Below are 18,632 nucleotides of genomic sequence, written 5' to 3' on the forward strand. Positions count from 1 at the left end.
CGTGCGGACCCAGAAGGGTGTTTGATTGCAAATATCTTTTAAACGAGTTGGAATTTTTTAATGAGCTTTTAGAAATGCCTCAGACACCTAACAAGCTATCATCTCCTAAAAGCTCATTAAATTTCAGTGATAATTAATTAATTAATGGTCAAATTTAGACTACACACGGAAGCATTCGTGGGGACGTGCGGACCCATACTTCTCAAAGAAGGAAAAGCGTGTATACCCTTCCGAGGCACTCGTGGGTCCGTGCGGACCCAGAAGGGTGTTTGATTGCAAATATCTCTTAAACGAGTTGGAATTTTTTAATGAGCTTTTAGAAATGCCTCAGACACCTACAAAGCTTTCATCTCCTAAAAGCTCATTAAATTTCAGTGATAATTAATTAATTAATTAATTAATTAATGGTCAAATTTAGACTACACACGGAAGCATTCGTGGGGACGTGCGAACCCATACTTCTCAAAGAAGAAAAAGCGTGTATACCCTTCCGAGGCACTCGTGGGTCCATGCGGACCCATACTTCTCAAAGAAGGACAATTGTGCAAACCCTTCCGTGGCACTCGTGGGGCCATGCAGACCCATAATATTTTACCAAATACCGTGTGTAGTCTAAATTTGACCATTAATTAATTAATTAATTATCACTGAAATTTAATGAGCTTTTAGGAGATGATAGCTTTTTAGGTGTCTGAGGCATTTCTAAAAGCTCATTAAAAAATTCCAACTCGTTTAAGAGATATTTGCATCAAACACCCTTCTGTGTCCGCACGGACCCACGAGTGCCACGGAAGGATATGCATATTTTTCTTTCTTTGAGAAGCATGGGTCTGCACGGCCCCACGAGTGCCACGGAAGGATATGCACATTTTTCCTTCTTTGAGAAGCATGGGTCTGCTTGGCCCCACGAATGCGTTCGTGTGTAGTCGATAACGAGTGCCGGCGAAGGTTAATGGCTGAATAACAATGAGTTCCTTTATACGTTGGATTTTGTTTATTTGTTGCTTAACGTCCAGCCGACTACGCAGAGCCATATCAGGACGAGGAAGGGGGGGATGAAGGGGGCCACTTGTCAAGCGATTCCTGTTTACAAATGCACTAACCCATTACTTGTGTCCCAGCAGGCTTTAGTAAAACTAAATTAATACCTACTGGAAGATTACCAGTTTCCAGTATGTTAAAATAGGCTTAACCTATCTACTGCTGGACTTACATCAGAACACTAACAGATTAAACTATACATGAATCGCGAGACAAGCGGCAAGAGAAGAGATTTTTGGAAAAAATACAGGTGAATGAGCAAGAAGGCAGAAAAAAGAAAAGAATTCATGAAGAAAAAGAGAGCATGACAGGAAAGAGGAACCAAAAATCTACCTAACAGCAAACTAGAAAGCTCCTGCGGTTCCAAAAACAGGAGGGGCCTTTAATTTCATAACCGCAGTGCCCCACTGCGGGAATACGTTGGATTGGGCAAGCCATATATATATATATATATATATATATATAAATATATCTAGCATCAATAAACCTAAAAATACACTAAGGTCTTTTTCAAAAACAATAGTCTGTTTTAAAAACTTTCAGCAATTTTCAACCTTATAAATCTATACTATAGATACATCAAAAGAAATTTGGTGCAATTAAACAGGTAACCTAATGGCAAATCATTGTGTAAAACTTTCTTTGCAACTTTCTTTCACAAAGTGTACGTATTTTTTTTTTTTTTTTAGCAATATTGTTTTCGTGGTGCAGTACCTGTGTTTAAAAATAATAAAATACACAGCGGACATAATTTCGCTTTATTTGAATGACTTTCCACTTTACAAAGATTGGTTTAGAATTAGAGCGCAGATTTAAACCAATTTGAAAAAAACAGTTGCTTATACCTTCTACCATGCTTGGTACTTTGAACAAACTTTATGATTGTTTTTGAGGCTTTCATTGTTGCAGCCCAATGCTGCTCAGTGAAAATTAACTTTTTTGAAGGCGAAGTGTCTGCACCCAGACACATCCTTACTCTGAGGTCTCAAAGCAAACCCGCAAATTGAGGCACACCTCCCAACGCCATGCAAGATATTGCAGATTTATTGCACGATTACGTGGCTGGCGCGGATAGGGCAAGTAGCCTAATAAGTTTACAATTTAAAACGAATGCTTCTTTCATTGACAAAAGCAGTAATCATGTGTCAAAACACTGGATCGGCTTTGGAATGCGCTTCAGGGGTCGACACTAACTTATTTGGCCTGGGGCCACACTGGCCCCAGAGATGGAAATTGCTGGGGCGGAAAACAAAAATCTGGGGCCCACTCTCATTATTCACGTGCGGCAATGCATTGTTTGTTTTTCTTCATCGTACTGAAGCCAGGGTAATTCTTTCAACCATTTGACATTGAAATTACGACAGAGCTTCACGCTTTTGGCTGCATCGGTCTCCTTTTTTCGTTTCTCTCCACCCTGTTCTTCATCTTCATTTCCAGGTCTTTTTACACCAGGGATGGCATTTGAAGGCGATACTTATCTCTCACGCTAAAGAGCGCAATTTGGGAGTTATTTCCCTTGCGGCATTGTCCTTCGACGATTTCAATGGGTTTTTTTTCTTCTTGACTGCGGCATTGATCGTAACGCAAATTTCAGTGACGACTATGACTGGCGATTTTTAGTGATTGGCTCTGGCATTAGAAATTTCGGTTTGTCATTGTTGGAATTTATCCTGGGGCGGAGTGGGCCCCAAGCTTCGGCAATAATTGGGGCGGAACACAAAACTCTGGGGCGTTCCGCCCCCCGCCCCCGCTAGTGTCGAACCCTGCGCTTGTAAATAAAAGTAGACAATGAATTTTTCTTGTGATTCCACTGACCAATCTGCTTGTAGTCTGGACAATCAAGCGTACAAAATATGGCAAAATCGTATGGGTTCACAGGTCTGCTATACACTTCAGGTTTGGGGTGTCCACAAGCTAACTTTTTTTTTACTCGAGCATGTTGGCAACGAACTGGAGAACAACATCTGACCATGTTGATCGGTGGGTGGCCCACTCCGAGGGTCAATGCGCTCCGTTAGTTGCACGAGCTGTTCCTCAGAGAGGGGGCAAGCCGTGGCAGGCACATCCTAACGACTGTCTGGCAAAGGATGGTCCTCGATTATCGATTGAAGGCTTCTCCCTTTCCAGAAGTCCTGTACTGCTGTGGATGTGCTGGCTCGTCTCTCCAGCATCCCCCTGAAGAAGAGCTGCAGGGGAGTTCTGTTGCGCTCTGTCCTCAGGGGTTGGTGGTTCTTCTGTTCCACAAACCACTGTAGGGACCGGTTCAGCCTGGGCAGAAAAACATAGTGGAGGGCCCACAAGTGAATGGGATTGTCCATGTTCAGTATCCCCAGACCACCTTCTGCCTGTGGTGTTCCCATAGCAGTAAACAGGTCATGGTAAGGGTTCACCACATCTTTCCAGACGTCGAGCCAGAGACGCTCGATCCTTTGGTTATGGTCACTGCGGCCTTGCATCGCACTGCCTCTCCCTTCTCCCCTGTGTTCGTTCATGAGGGCGACGACATCCAGATTCTCGCCACCATGGTCCATGCGGACTCTTGACGGGAGTCCAAAGCGTTGGGTTCCACCCAAAAACAGATCCCGAACGGTCTCTGACCTGTTGTTTCGGTGGCATGGAGGAAGGTAGTGGCCCGGCTAAAGCCATCGATTGCCCCATGAATCACCATTTTCCACCTGCAATATAACAAACAGAGATCCGTTTCCATATGTGATTTCACCACACAAATTCTGATTAAAGAGTTATTGGGAAATAAGTACAGGTAACATGCTCAGTAAATATTAAAAAGTAATGGTCAGTGCTTTTTCATGACCGAGAATCAAGACCATTATTTTTAATATATATCATTGAGAAAAGGTGTGTAACCCATTTAATCCACCTTTCTTCAATTTTGCAAAGAAATAAATCAAGAAAAGCAATTGCTTTATATGACTTTTCTTCGTCATGTCCATAAGCCTTAAGGGTCTTGTAGGTCTTAAAAGGAGGATTCCACTAACTGCTAAGACTCTAAAATTTTATAAAAATAAGCAAAATTTTGGTAATGTCTGCTGGTTAATAACACATACAATTCAGTGAAATTTAATAAAAATAACTGAGAAAACCGCAATGTAAAGCTTTTACAAACTTGACCCCACTGTGACCCCAAAATGTGACAGGGATCAACCAAACTAGGGTCACGTAGGTAGATTATCAAATCCTTCAAGTGTTCAAAGTTTCAAAGCTCAAGCTTCAAAAACACCTGAGATAACATCAATGTTAAGATATTTTGATTCGAACATGACCCCCTGTGACCCCAAAACTTGACGAAGGTCAATCTTCTTCTTCTTCAGCGTTCGACGATGGCTGTGTCTAGATTCTTTGGCCCGTGATGTTGACGAAGTGGGCTGTGACGAAGGTCAATCAACCTTATGTCTTCTTCTTCTTCTTATGCGTTCGTGGGCTGAAACTCCCACGTGCACTCGTGGTTTGCACGAGTGGAATTTTACGTGTATGACCGTTTTTACCCCACCATTTAGGCAGCCATACGCCGCTTTCGGAGGAAGCATGCTGGGTATTTTCTTGTTTCTATAACCCACCGAACTCTGACATGGATTACAGGATCTTTTTCGTGCGCACTTGGTCTTGTGCTTGCGTGTACACACGGGGGTGTTCGGACACCGAGGAGAGTCTGCACACAAAGTTGACTCCGAGAAATAAATCTCCCGCCGAACGTGGGGACGAACTCACGCTGACAGCAGGCAACTGGATACAAATCTAGCGCGCTACCGAATGAGCTACATCCCCGCCCACAACCTTATGTCAAGTTGGTAGATTATCAAAACCTAGAAGTGTGCGTACTATTAAAGCTCTAGCTAAAAACACATCTGAGATAACATCAACGTTAAGTTTTTATTAAACGAACATGACCCCGCTGTGACCCCAAAATTTGATGAGGGTCAACGAAACTGGGGTCACTTCGTGAAATCATCAAACCCTAAAAGTGTGCAAAGTTTCAGAGGTCTAGCTGTATAAACTTCTGAGATAACAGCTCAACGTTACATTTTTTGTCATTGGACAGACAGACAGCCTGCCCACAGCACACATAATTATTTTGATCAAGTATTATTCACTCAGCCAGTCTACCTGCACAAGCATGTGATTAATCCATGGTTGAAGAGTTCTGTGAAAATTGCGCAATTCTGCAAACTCTTTATAGCAGTTAATTTAATTTCGAATAAAATAAAGTACACAGTTGTTCTGCTAAGACGATAAGGCAAATATTTTTGCGTTCTTTTCATGTTTAAGTATCTCGGGAAAAAAAGTTCTATTTATGAAGTGAAATATAATTGACCTTCAGATTAGGCCAAACAAAAATATATGTTGGTTTAGGGTAACCCGACCGACCCTATTTTTTCCCGCCGACCATAAAACTTTTTTTTATTTCTAAAAAAAATACCCAACCGTTGGCACATTTTGCGAACCATACCGAGACTAAGGGAAGTAACCTCCTTGAAAATCGACCAAATTTAAAAATAAATAAAAATAAATAAAAAAGCCGACCTACCGACCCTATCTTTTTTGGTCACGTTACCCTAAACCAACATATATTTTTGTTTGGCCTTACTGTCTTTTTATTTGTACAAATGCAAAATGGGAACAACTCTATTTTCTACACAAAATATGAGAGTTACTTGCCTTGAGACCTTGTGTCTGGTACAACGTAGATTTTGATTTAGAAAACAACCAAACTTATGGATCTTATATTGGATTCTGTGTGTTGAAACCTGAAATGAATAGTGTAAATGCAGTATGTATGAGCTCTTTCCTCTTTCGAATATTTGAGCATTCAGAACTTTTCAGTCACCAAGCAGTGACCACACAGTGTGGTTTCTCAACCTATGAGCTATCGAGGATTCAGACTGGTTGCTGGGTGGTTATTTGTTAGGACTAGGTAGCTTGGTATTCACCGAAAAGTATTTCCCCCTCTGCTTATTTCTCTGTTAACTTGAAGGGGTGTTTATTGTTAAAAAAACCCACCAAGCAACCAAATTTAAATAACCACCCAGTAGAAATGGTAAGGTATAACCAGAATATGTTTTGTATTCCGTGGGGAAATCATCAATGGACCAGTCTTTCATTACATATCCAGAAAATGACAAAATAAAAAGAAAAGAAAAGCAAATACTTGCACACGACTCACCTTCGTTACCCACCTACCCCTTAGAAGACGCCCTTCCTTTTACGATCCCAAACAAGACATTTTCAAGACCCTGTTTCATAGCTGCCAACCCCTGTGAAGCCCAAAGAGTAGCATTTTGGAACTTTCACCCAATGTCAGAGTTGCAATTGGTGTTTATAAGCGTAGCACTAGCATAATCTTAAATTTGAATCGCAAGCCCGCATTTAAAATGCCATCAAAAACGTTTGTAAGATTCTGAGAGCTCTACGACATTACAACCGTCTAAACATAGTTCAATGTCACACGCTTTCCTTCTTTGCCACTACTAACGCAAACGTATGCAAGATTGTATGTTACACGCTTTAGGAGCATGGCAAGAACGGATTCAAACTCAAAATCGTCACTCCAAAAAAACATAAAATGCACACACGACTTTTATTTCTCCTGCTGTTATCGTTTCTTCTCTTTACAAATTCTTCAATGCTCAGAATACTGAAAACGGCACCCCAGACGACAGTACTGTTTCCATACGCGAATTTAACTTCCCTTGCAAAGTGGTTCGCTCAGGAGGCCTGTTTGTCTGACACTATAAGGACAGAGTTCTGAACATAGATGACAAAGATTCCGGAATGAACAAACATTTTGCGGATGCAGACACAGAAAGACGTCATGAAGAATGCGATGCTTCAAAAGATACAGACTGTGACGATGACTGTGACGTCATTCCCATATACTGAGACGTCATTCACAGTTGTTCGGTCACTTCCGTCAAAAAGTAGATTTAGACAATCAACGTAATCTCGTGTGGAAGAAAACGTCTGTCACACAACCAAGTCGGAATAGCAGGTATTATTACCTATACACGCAAAGTCTGTCGAATTCTTCGGCAAAAATCGTTGAAAATGATTTGCCCGCATCGGCGTGGAACTTGCACCATAATCTTCACCACCCTTACGTTTCCCCGTTTTTATCCTGTCTCCCTCCAGTTTCCACTTCTAACACCGTCACTGTGCACAGCTTACAACTTAACAAGTGCATTGCATATTCTAATCAAATTCACAATTGGCGCATAGAGTCACCGGAAATGCGAATGCTTGCAATAAAATTCACGATTTGCTAAGCAAGTCACGTGGACAATATCGAGTCATAACGGAGTGGTTCCCAGCCATCGGTACTCGACTAGTTATGCAATGTTCATTGTTGATTGTCAAGCAATAAGTGAACATTTTGCACGCTTGTCATTTTTTTTTTTTTAGCGTAGCAGCTCAGGGCTTAGAGTAGCAGCGTAGCAATTCCTGCAAAATCGGAGCATGCTGCGCCAAAATCGTAGCAATTGGCAGGTATGCTGTTCTCTAAGATATTCTGCTCATAACCTCTGTAAGTTTACCCCCATTATAAGACCTTATTATCTCAGGGTTATGTAGGTCTTAAAAGAAAGATTCCAGCGTCATAAAATAATGTTTAAGAGAATTCCTTATGCCACCTGTATCAATCCACTCAAATTCCATGTTCAAACTGGCACAACCCCCAACATCCTCCCCACCACCGGACACACTCAACATTCACCAAATTTTGAAAAAGGATTTTTTTGTGCCCAGTGTATGTATTTGTAGCTGTACTCACGATATCAACTTGTGGTATCCGTCTAGATGCCAGAGAGCGTTTGGTCCTGATACTTGGTACAGACGACGTCTCGTGGGCCTCAACGCCAAAGCTCTGACAGCTACTCCACCAGGATCAACCCGCTGGATGGCTCCCCGTACTCTGTGCCTTTGTGGAGCGTGTAAGAATACAACTTATTACACTAACGTGACATACCACTCATGTCATAACAATACCATTCACTCTACATTGCATGTGTAAAGAGGTCTTGTCTGACAAGGACCTGATTTTTCACTGCCTCCAATACCGAAACAAGCGTCCTTCTTTGAACACTCGGAAGAATTTTAAGAACGTAAACACCACACCAGTGACATTTCCTTGCTTTGACATAAAAGATTACACGAGGCATTCGGAGAGATCCAGGTTCAATTTTTAAGCTTCTTCAATCTGGGCGCTTCGACAAAGGGACATTTACAGCAATGAACATGCAACAGTATGTACAGGGTCCCCACTGGTTTTTAGAAACAAAATTCCATGACTTTTCCATGAGCCTCAATAACATTTTCCATGACTACAGGTCGCCATTTCCGAACACGCAAACTTTTTACGTCTTGTCACTGCCAGTTTTGACACTGGCTTGCTTTGCACTGAATTTGAGTCAGTTTCTACGCAGTGTCTCTTTGACAAGCAAGTCAAGCATTTGCTACGCAGTCAGATTATCGGTAATGTTTGCTGGTCCTGTCATTTCACTAAACTGGACCAGCCACTGTTTGTATACATCTGCACTTTCGTAAATTCCGCTTCATAACCGTCACTAACACTGTGACTTGACGAACTGTCATTTTTTTCACCGCGATACACAGTTCATTGCGAAGATCTTCCTTGGTAAGGCCAAAAAAAAAAAATGCTTTGGTTACGGTTTCCCGACCGACCCTAACTTTTTGGGCCGACCCTAAACTTTTTGTTTGGTCCTAAAGCTAAAAATAAAATGAACCAAACACATACGATACATACACACACAAAAAACCACACACACACACAAAAACCCACCGAAAACGACAACACCACGGCACAGAGAAAACATCGATCGCCGGCGAGCAGACAACAACAAGACCGACAAGGGACACCACTCCGCTTTTTACAACTCCCATATCCAAGGGAAGTCAGTCTCGTGCGTTCGTTCGATGCGCGAACGTAAAAAGATGTCGTCTGCATTTGCAATCGTATTCGGAAAGTTCGTTCATATCGAACAAACACGACTGATAAGTCGGTACTCAAAGAGTGCAACTTTTTGATGGAAAGACTTCTGTTTAAGAAAACTTGTATAAAGTGAAAGGAATCATCAGCTACTGTATTTTGACTAGTTTTCAATTTGTGACAATCAGTCCAGACTGCGTTCAAGACTGTGTTCACTAGTGGCACTATACAGTTTAAAGGGTATGTCCAGTTTTCTTTTCTTAACATGAAAAAGTAATTAATATCTGTGGTTCCAAATACACCAATATGAAAATACCTCGAATATCCTGCATACACAAATATTTTTATCATTTCAAGAGGGACCAACCAACAAAAACAAAAAAACAAAAAAAAGTTTAATCGACCTACCTACCCTATTAATTTTGGCCATAAAACCGTAACCAAAGCATTTTTTTTTTTGGCCTAATTCGTTCCAATTCCGCATACTTTTTGTTGTCAAGAAACAACTCGAAAGAAAGCTGGCGTGCTAAAGGTTATTTTTTTTTCTTTCTTATTTATATTAAATTCCATGACTTTCCATGACTTGAATTGAAATTCCATGACTTGAATTGAAATTCCATGACTTTCCAGGCCTGCAAAATTAAAAATCAAATTCCATGACTTTCCAGGTTTTCCATGACCTGTACGAACCCTGTGTGTAGGATAAACAGAATACTACATGGCTTCCTGTTTGATACCAGTTTTACACTAGTGTTTTGAAATATTGTTCGCAGTTTAATATTTAAAAGCACAACTTGTGTAAAACTGGTATTTCATAGGAAACCATATAGTATTCTCTATGTGGACAACAATGTCACAGGCTTACCCACTAAAGTTCTTTAGGAGCTTCTGACATATTTGCCTTAAAAACAACATGCAAAATAACTTGTGGAATCCAAAAGCACCATGCCGCATTAGTGGCCCAATTAGAGCTGCAGACTATTACGCTTTCGATGTAGCATGCTACTTGTAAAACAGAAAATGCTACTTCGTTATACAGACACCCTACAATGTTCATTTGTTCCTGCTGCTGTTTTCTTGTCTGAACACAGTTATTGCAACATTTGTGTCTTGACATATTTATAAACATGTAGGTGCAGTGGATTATAAGATGATGCAATACTTAAAGATAAACACCATTTGCTACTCTATAAATTCAAGATTGCTACACATGAAGCTTCATAGGGGCTGACAGCTCTGCATCATACACCTGCACATAAATCTTACTGACTGAGTTGATGTGTATTTACACATTGCACACCTCCCACATTGAAGTAAACAATTGAATATCTTCAGTTAATCGAAGTACACTTAAAGATGAAGTTCTCTCCATAGGAATACTGTGCATCACCCTTGCATGTAAGTGAACTCAAAGTACTATGTGAACAGAACAGAACCAATTCTGGTCTGTTTGCAACCGCATGAACGCAGGAAAGAGATCATTGTCAGATTGAATTACAATTAACATTGACACGCTTCCATTTGAAACTTTTCAGTTGTCATTGTGGATTGACGCCCCGGGCCCCAGATCCTGCGTTTAACTTTATCCTCGACGAACAAAATTGGGCGGCCGCCTCACCTGTGATTGTGTTGACCAGGTTGGCAACCGAGCCAGACAGGGTAGAATTGCTGGTACCGGTTGTCATCGATCCCGATGTTGAGGCGATGGCCTCACGATCACCCGAAACAGCTTCTTGCAGACGTTGGTTGTCTTTCTGGAGCGAGACAATGGCCACTTGGCAGGTCTCTTGCCGCTCCCCCAGCCTGCGTAGCTCAGCCAATACCGCGGCCAAAGCAGTGGCGCTTTCTTCCCCTCCTGCTGTGGCTGACTCAAACCCACCGGGTTGTCGCTGCGAGGCTGTCTGGTTGCTGGCCCTCGGCCGACCTGCAGCGGCTCGGGTCACTTCGGCTACCCGCCTTGACGCTGCCCTCCTGGGAGGCATATTCCTGTGCATAAAAAACAGGATATATATGTGAACACAGCCTTATTTGTCAGATTACTGAGAATTACACATAAGCCTTGAACTCGTCTGCTGCTCCTTGCAGGAGTTGACAACGCCTTCACTGTTCAGCCTGTAAAAGGTGTTTAATATCCCATACTTCTGAAGTTGTCACCAGATTTTGGGAGACTGAAATACAAACCAAAGAAATTGATTAAAATCTGGCCCAAAGTACTTCAAACCAATTGTGTTTTCTGTGTCAAACTCAAATCCTGGCACCCAGTACCCCCACCAAACGAGTTTGGAATCTCTGAGGCTCAATACATTTATGACAAACAGAACACCAACAGGAAATTACATCATGGTTCTCTGAACTGTCACACACTAACATAATACCTGGCTAACAAATCCACATACTAACTAATGTTGGAATCTCTGAGGCCCTATAGCTTAATTTGACAAAAAGAACAACAGCGAACCATGTTTTCTGATTCTCTGAAAAATCAGCCCCACCATGAAATATTACCTAGCCCACGGTACATGTACTTTAACCAAAATAGTGTTTGTAACCTGTGAGGCACCAGCCAACACAAGTGACAACAGTACCTCCACAGGAAAAACGTTTCCCGATTCTCTGCAAAGTCAAACAACACATGAAATATTACCTAGCCCACAGTACCACAACCAAAATAAATTTGGAATCTCCTAGGCAAAATAACAGGTGATCGACAAAACAGTACCTCCACAGGAACCAATATTTCCTGATTCATTGAAATGACAAACACCCACCTAACAGGTAATTGACATACAGTACCTCCACAGGAACAAATATTCTGATTCTCTGAATTGACAAACGCTCACATGAAAAGGCATCGTAACACCAACATGTTCATCAGAATCTCACCTGAAAATTATTTCCAAGTACTCTGGAAAAACACTGATCCATACTATCCACCAACACAGAAACATACTGTTGAAACATGTCACGATATCTTGATTTGACAGAACACTCAACAATCGTGTTGATCGAAGAACCATTCCACCTTGAACTGGTTTTTAGACAAGGGACATCATCCACAACGAGCCTGTCATAAACTCGAGTTACTTCCCATCTACCGATCTGGTTGACCCCATTTAGAGCCTTCGATTTATAATGCCACCCACCCGCATCAAACAAGAAAGAAAATGTAAACAATTTGAAGATTCCCTGTTCCTATACCCGTGCTTTGTAAGCTGATCAGTCAAAACGCACAATGCAACCTGACCCGGCTACAACATTATTTAATCACACAAAAACCGACTGTGTTTATCGCCTGACGAAGGGACTTGTACAACCTGGCCTGTCCTGACGTTGCTTGATCTTCTTGATCTTGATATGTTACGCCAACAGGTCCCAAGCTTGGGAATATACGTTTGCTAGATGCACACCATCACCCAGGAAATGACGCTGCAAATTCAGGTAACGTAAACTGTTTTCCAGCGGAAAACATAAAATCATGGTCCCAAAATACAACTCTAGGGGAGTCCACAGTGCCCTGCCGAAGCAACGCATTGACCTCCATAGCTGCGGCGTTGTATGATGGATCGAAACACACACACAGACAGACAGACAGACAAACAGACACACACACACACATACACCACGACCCTCGTCTCGATTCCCCCCTCTACGTTAAAATATTTAGTCAAAACTTGACTAAATATAAAAACGGTATTACTTAACTTTAAAATCAGAATCTGTGACTGTGAAACATTGGTCCATTTCTCAGTTGTTTTTCAACAGTTTAAAATTCCTTTTTGAAGCTTTACTATTCTAATATTCAGCACAGAAGAGTTACCTGAAGTACTGTCCCCTGTCCTTTCAGACGAGCTTGTATCATTAAGGACCCAGTAAGCTTGTTGGAAGCAGTAATTGGTTCCACCAACGCATCCAACTCTTGATCAGATATCCTGGAATACACCATGCGTTGTACTTGTAGCATTCCATTTTCCCTGAAAATTGCCAAACACTTTTATTACTTGCGTTGTATCGATAAACGAAGCACAAGTAAGAAACAATAATAAAAGCAAAGAAAATAGCAACACGATATGCAAACATCTAACAAAGCCGAGCAAGCAGAATGACAGGTCTAATGAAAAACAAAGAGGTACCGATTCGGAAACAAGATCGCGATTCTTTCCTTCGCTGCACGACGCAAATCTTCTGTGACCTTTGACCAAACGTAGCTTCCACATTCGATCACCGTGCTCAGCTTAATATTTACAACAGAAAGCCGAGGGGGTGGAATACCGAGATGAACCTACAGAAATGTGCATCCTCAAACCTGACATATTCATCCCAACATTTAATGAACTCCAAAACACAGAAAGTTGCTTTCACACGCCATCTTTGATTGCCACTGCCAGCGGTCTGACTAATTACTACGCGACCGCACGCGACCACACGCGACCTTGCACTACCTTGCGCGACCTCAAACTAAAGCAGGTGCATGTAATATTTTTATATATATAGTATCTTCACAACATCATCTGACTTTATACCAAGTTTTAAGTCAAAGAAATTAAAAATAACGGAGCTATAATGTATTTTGCGACGTGCTATCGAGCTAAAGTGAAATCATCCGATGTTTGCACTTTTGCTCGCTAGGCTTTGAAAATGCATCAGAATTAACTTTGTTTTTACTTCTCTGACTTAAAACTCGGTTCAAAGTATGATCATGTTGTGAAGATACTAGATATATAAAATGTTACATGAATATTATTTAGTTTGAGGTTGAGCCTGCGTTCTTAAACGAATGCGAACATGGTCGGACGCTGAATCACGATGATTTCACTTTAGCTCGATAGTTCGTCGCAAAATACATTATAACTCCGTTATTTTTAATTTCTTTGACTTAAAAATTGGTATAAAGTCAGACATTGTTGTGAAGATACTATATATATAAAAAATATTACGTGAACATGCTTTAGTTTGAGGTCGCGCAAGGTAGTGCAAGGTCGCGTGTGGTCGCGTGCGGTCGCGTAGTAATTAGTCAGACCCACTGCCAGTGGTTATCGACCCGGTACCCGTGTTTCAAAGATCACGCATTGTTTCTTCCATTAAGTCACAAATGAACAAGCAAACAAAACGTTGCTTACCTTCTTAAAACTTCTTCTGGCTCATTACCAGACTGCAACAAATTGACGCAATGGCGGGTCTGATCCAGTGGCGTCGCTATTTTGGAAGATGGCGCAAACCGGAAGTAGTATCTCCACGAGATTGTCGCTTTGCATGTCGTACATTTTCCGATTCAAGTTCTAATTTATTTCAGCTGCATTTATTAAATGCAGCTGCATTTAAAAATAAATACAGCTGTATTTAAAAATAATTACACCTGTATCTAAAAATAATTACAGGTGTATTTATTTTTAAATACAGCTGTATTTACTATTAAATACAGGTGTAATTATTTTTAAATACAGCTGTATTTCTTTTTAAATGCAGCTGTATTTAAAAATAATTACACCTGTATTTAATAATAAATACAGCTGTATATATTTTTAAATACAGGTGTAATTATTTTTAAATACAGCTGTATTTATGATTAAATACAGCTGTATTTATCATTAAATACAGCTGTATTTATTTTATATTACAGCTGTAATAGTTATGAGCCAAACGGCTTTCCATATTTAACTGTCCCCGCGTGTCCCTGCGTGTTTTAGACACACCGGAGCGACGGGGTTGGTATGGGCTTCAACCGGATTATGCGGGGTGATGAAGCTATTGACACAACGCAAGTGTGTTTTTATGACTTTGTCTCCAGTATGTCAATATCGCTCTTTCGGTATAAAACCTCAAAGTCCGCTATCACCTCATGTCGAAAGCATACCATTTATTAAATCCTGCTGACATTCCTCTCTCTCTCTCTCTCTCTCTCTCTCTCTCTCTCTCTCTCTCTCTCTCTCTCTCTCTCTCTCTCTCTCTCTCTCTCTCTCTCTCTCTGCCTCTCTCTCTCTCATTCCCTCCCTCCCCCTCTCTCCCTCTCTCTCCTTCCCTCCCTCCCCCTTCTCTCTCTCTCTCTCTGTTTTTCTCTTTCTCTCTCTCTCTCTCTCTCTTTCCCTCTCCTTCCCTCCCCAATACCTCCCTCCCCCTCCTCCCCTCTCTCTCTCTCTCTCTCTCTCTCTCTTTCTCTCTCTCTCCCCCGCTTCCCTCCTCTCTCGCTCCCTTCATAATCGCATTACTCACACACACACACACACACACACACACACACAAGCACACACATACACGCACACACACACACACACGCTTACGCACGCACGCACGCACACACACACACATTCACACACACACACACACACACACACACACACACACACACACACACACACATTGGCGATCAGATTTGTTATTGAAAGCACTTCAGTTGTTATACTGTTCTCCCTTAAAAACGCCAATATCTTTATCGGAAACATTAGTGTATATAACACACGTGGAAAGTGAGTAAAGAAGTACACACAACAGGCCCCAAGGTTGGCATAATTTAGTTTATCAACACATTGTGAATGCCCCACAGAGTATAATCTATTTATTGATTTATGATTTCAACATTGCCAAAACAAGACGAATTCACGTGCAAAAATTATTAGAGACGGCCATGGCGTTTTCGAACGTAGAAATAACTATGGCCGCAAGTTTTACACCCAAGAATATGTTTAGGCATTAAAGACTATTTTTGTGGGTAAAACATCTTGTTTTTTTATTTTTTATGTTGCAGTTTAAATTTAAAGGCACAGTAAGCCTCCCGTAAACCATCACAGATACTTTCAGGCTTTTACACACAGTACACTCACCCTTCCCTTTTAACGCTCACCGAGCGGGAACATCCTAGGTGCCCTACGTAAAGAGCGAGCAATTTTCAAAGAATTAATTTTTCGGATTGTCTCCATCACAATCGGACCGTGGTGCGTTTTGGCGCTAGACCTAACTTTTAAAAACTAAATAATACATTGACAGCTTGTTACACAAAGATTCTTAAATAATAAAAAATTTTTTTTCATCAAGACAAGATCAGTACAATTCGAAGTTTTGAAAGTTTGAAAAAAGAAAAGCCCGGAAGCAGGGTCACGCAAGGTCGTGGTTCTCGTAGCAGACGACGGTTTATAGGCATAAATAGGCATCGCCAGTTTTTCTGAACAGTCAAAAGCCATCGCTAGAGTTCTTGTGAACTGCATAGTCAGAGGTACATAATAACGTGCTATTGCAGATAAGCTCACAGCGAGCCGCATTCAAATTACAAAATGCATTGTGAAAAGGGGAACCTGGATCACACGGGTTCACGATGGCTCAGGGGTAAGATAAACCACGCAAAAATAAATTCTTTGAAATTTGCTTGCTCTTTATGGAGGGCACCTAGGATGTTCTCAAGCGGTGAGTGTTTAAATGAAAGGGTGTTTGTACTGTGTGTAAAAGCCTGACAGTATCTGTGATGGTTTACGGGAGGCTTACTGTGCCTTCGCCGGTCGTGGTGGGTCCGTGTAGACCCAGAAGGGTGTTTAATTGCAAATATCTCTTAAACCAGTTGGAATTTTTTGTAATGAGCTTTTAAGAATGCCTCAGACACCTAAAAAGCTCTTATGTCCTGAAAGATCATTACATTTCAGCGAGAAGTAATTAAAAAAACAAAGGTCAAATTTAGACTACACACGGAAGACATCGTGGGGCCGTGCGGACCCATGTTTCTCAAACTGAAGGAACTTACATAAAAACTAGGGAGATAAGTCATGAACCTTCAGATGGTGGCTCTAAACATCATTTTCGACGATCTGTTTAGTTTTGGAGTTGTTAAGCAAGTCGCGTGGAGCGAAATTAATACATAACAATGTGGGTCCACACGGCCCCACGACGTCTACAGAAGGGTATTCACGTTTTTCCTTTTTTTGAGAAGCTTTAGTCCGCAAGATAATTATTAAATTAATCATTTAATGTAATTACTTCTCGCGGAAATTTAACCACGGCCTCTACGGAAGGGGATGTACGTTTTTGCTTCTTTGGAAAGCATGGGTCTTGGGAAGGGTATGCATATTTTTTCCTTCTTTGAGAAGCATGGGTCCGCACGGCCCCACGATGTCTTCTGTGTGTAGTCGATAACCCGGTCGGGCGAAGGTAAATTGAAACAAACAATGCCTGTCCATGCGTTTTTAACGAAGAAGAGTATGCATATGTTAACGTCAACTTTTAATCTAAGTTTTCATCTGTTCAGTTTTGGCAAAACGTCTGTGGCTCTTGCAGCGACATGTTGCCTGCTCCTTAGAGACGGGTAAGCAAAACAAACCGGAGACTAGATAAGGTGTGTCTTGGCCCCTACCCGCTTAGAAACGACCTAAATCTCGCTGGAATAGGGACCAATGTCTCTGTGCAGAATATTGTGAAATAACCAATCTGGTAGACAAAAGGAACTTGTCTTCCCTTCGGATTTAAGGTCTGCAACATCTAAAGTAAAACGACACAACCTCTGTGAGCCATGGGTTTCAAGATGCCGCCGATTCCTACCCTGGTGGGCATAGTTTGTGCCGGTGTAGGGCTCCTCTTCCAAATTGTTGGTGTAGCCACCCCCGGGTGGATTGTGGTAGGCACTTCAAGTCAAGGCCTTTGGAAATATTGTTACAATGATGCTTGTAATACCTTTTCTGGCGATCTTCCTGGTAAGTTCGTTGTTTCATTGTCATTGATTTCGTAACTGTCAGTCTAAACGCCAAAACATAAAGTGGACATAACCCGACAATCAACTCTCTCCTATTTCTTCAAGGGTCACATTCTCCGGAATGATAGTATCGCACGTCAGTATAATCTTACTACGCAATACTGGCTTGTCACTTTCTGCATGTTGTTTTGTTTCGTAAACATGTTGCACTTTCTTGGCGCTTGGCTGTGGAGACACAGCTAAATTTGGTTAGAAATAATACAAATTCATTCTGTGAGTTTGATAGATTATCTAGATGGAGTAATTTCGCTTCATGCGACTTGCTTACGCTGTGTTTGTATTATCACTTAGATTGGTGGGAAGCCTGCCGAGCATTCGGAATCCTCGGAGTTCTGGTGCTGGTGGGATGTCTGGTGGTGGGGATCTTGATTTGTTTCATGGAATTCGACAAGTTACCTATCATCGCCGCCATCTTAGCATTTGTAGCAGGTAACTCAGTTTAGTGCTTATTGTGTGTGTGTGTGTGTGTGTGTGTGTGTGTGTGTGTGTGTGTGTGTGTGTGTGTGTGTGTGTGTGTGTGTGTGTAGGTATGTGTATGTGTGTGTGTGTGTGTGTGTGTGTGTAGGTGTGTGTGTGTGTGTGTGTGTGTGTGTGTGTGTGTGTGTGTGTAGGTGTGTGTGTACCCATATTTCCACAGGTTTGGTTGCCTAAATCACCATAAGGCAACCATCCACACGTGGATGGCAACCTAAACTCTGGATGGCAACCTGATTGTGTGGATGGTCGCTTCATTTAACACCGTTAAATTGACTTTTTTGACGGAAAGAATGTCATAAGAATGTTAAACTCTGGATGGCAACCTAACTGTGTGGATGGTCGCTTCATTTAACACCGTTAAATTGACTTTTTTCACGGAAAGAATGTCATAACAATGTTCAAAATGACATTCTTTCCGTCCTCTATAGGCGA

At 41.5% G+C, this 18,632-nt stretch overlaps 2 protein-coding genes and 1 long non-coding RNA gene across 6 annotated transcripts in view; 2 read left to right on the forward strand and 1 right to left on the reverse strand.

Moving 5' to 3' along the window:
- Positions 1-18,632, forward strand: part of LOC138980145 (uncharacterized) — a 431,218-nt gene that overhangs the window by 93,089 nt on the left and 319,497 nt on the right. The gene's annotated exons all lie outside the window — the stretch shown is intronic.
- On the reverse strand, positions 1,467-13,401 carry LOC138980095 (uncharacterized). 4 transcript variants are annotated; one of them, XM_070352899.1, is made up of 5 exons: positions 13,302-13,401; positions 12,816-12,969; positions 10,617-10,984; positions 7,823-7,969; positions 1,469-3,716 (listed from the first exon to the last, which is right to left on the reverse strand). In XM_070352899.1, exon 5 carries the CDS (start codon positions 3,570-3,572, stop codon positions 3,108-3,110), a length of 465 nt encoding a protein of 154 aa, XP_070209000.1. In that variant the 5' UTR covers positions 3,573-3,716; positions 7,823-7,969; positions 10,617-10,984; positions 12,816-12,969; positions 13,302-13,401; the 3' UTR covers positions 1,469-3,107. The 4 variants fall into 4 exon arrangements, 3 of the variants coding, with proteins under 3 accessions (XP_070209000.1, XP_070208999.1, XP_070209001.1); XM_070352898.1 differs by having other exon boundaries at positions 13,129-13,394; XR_011460237.1 differs by lacking the exons at positions 12,816-12,969; positions 13,302-13,401 and having other exon boundaries at positions 1,467-3,716; positions 10,617-12,273.
- Positions 17,287-18,632, forward strand: part of LOC138980853 (lens fiber membrane intrinsic protein-like) — a 3,867-nt gene continuing 2,521 nt past the window's right edge. Inside the window, exons 1-2 of the mRNA XM_070353733.1 lie at positions 17,287-17,664; positions 18,015-18,152. Coding sequence (XP_070209834.1) covers positions 17,484-17,664; positions 18,015-18,152 — 319 coding nt within the window. The 5' untranslated portion in view covers positions 17,287-17,483. The remainder of the gene's footprint in view (positions 17,665-18,014; positions 18,153-18,632) is intronic.

Source organism: Littorina saxatilis, linkage group LG11, assembly GCF_037325665.1.
Source record: "Littorina saxatilis isolate snail1 linkage group LG11, US_GU_Lsax_2.0, whole genome shotgun sequence".
In the NCBI taxonomy this organism is placed as follows: Eukaryota; Metazoa; Mollusca; class Gastropoda; order Littorinimorpha; family Littorinidae; genus Littorina; species Littorina saxatilis.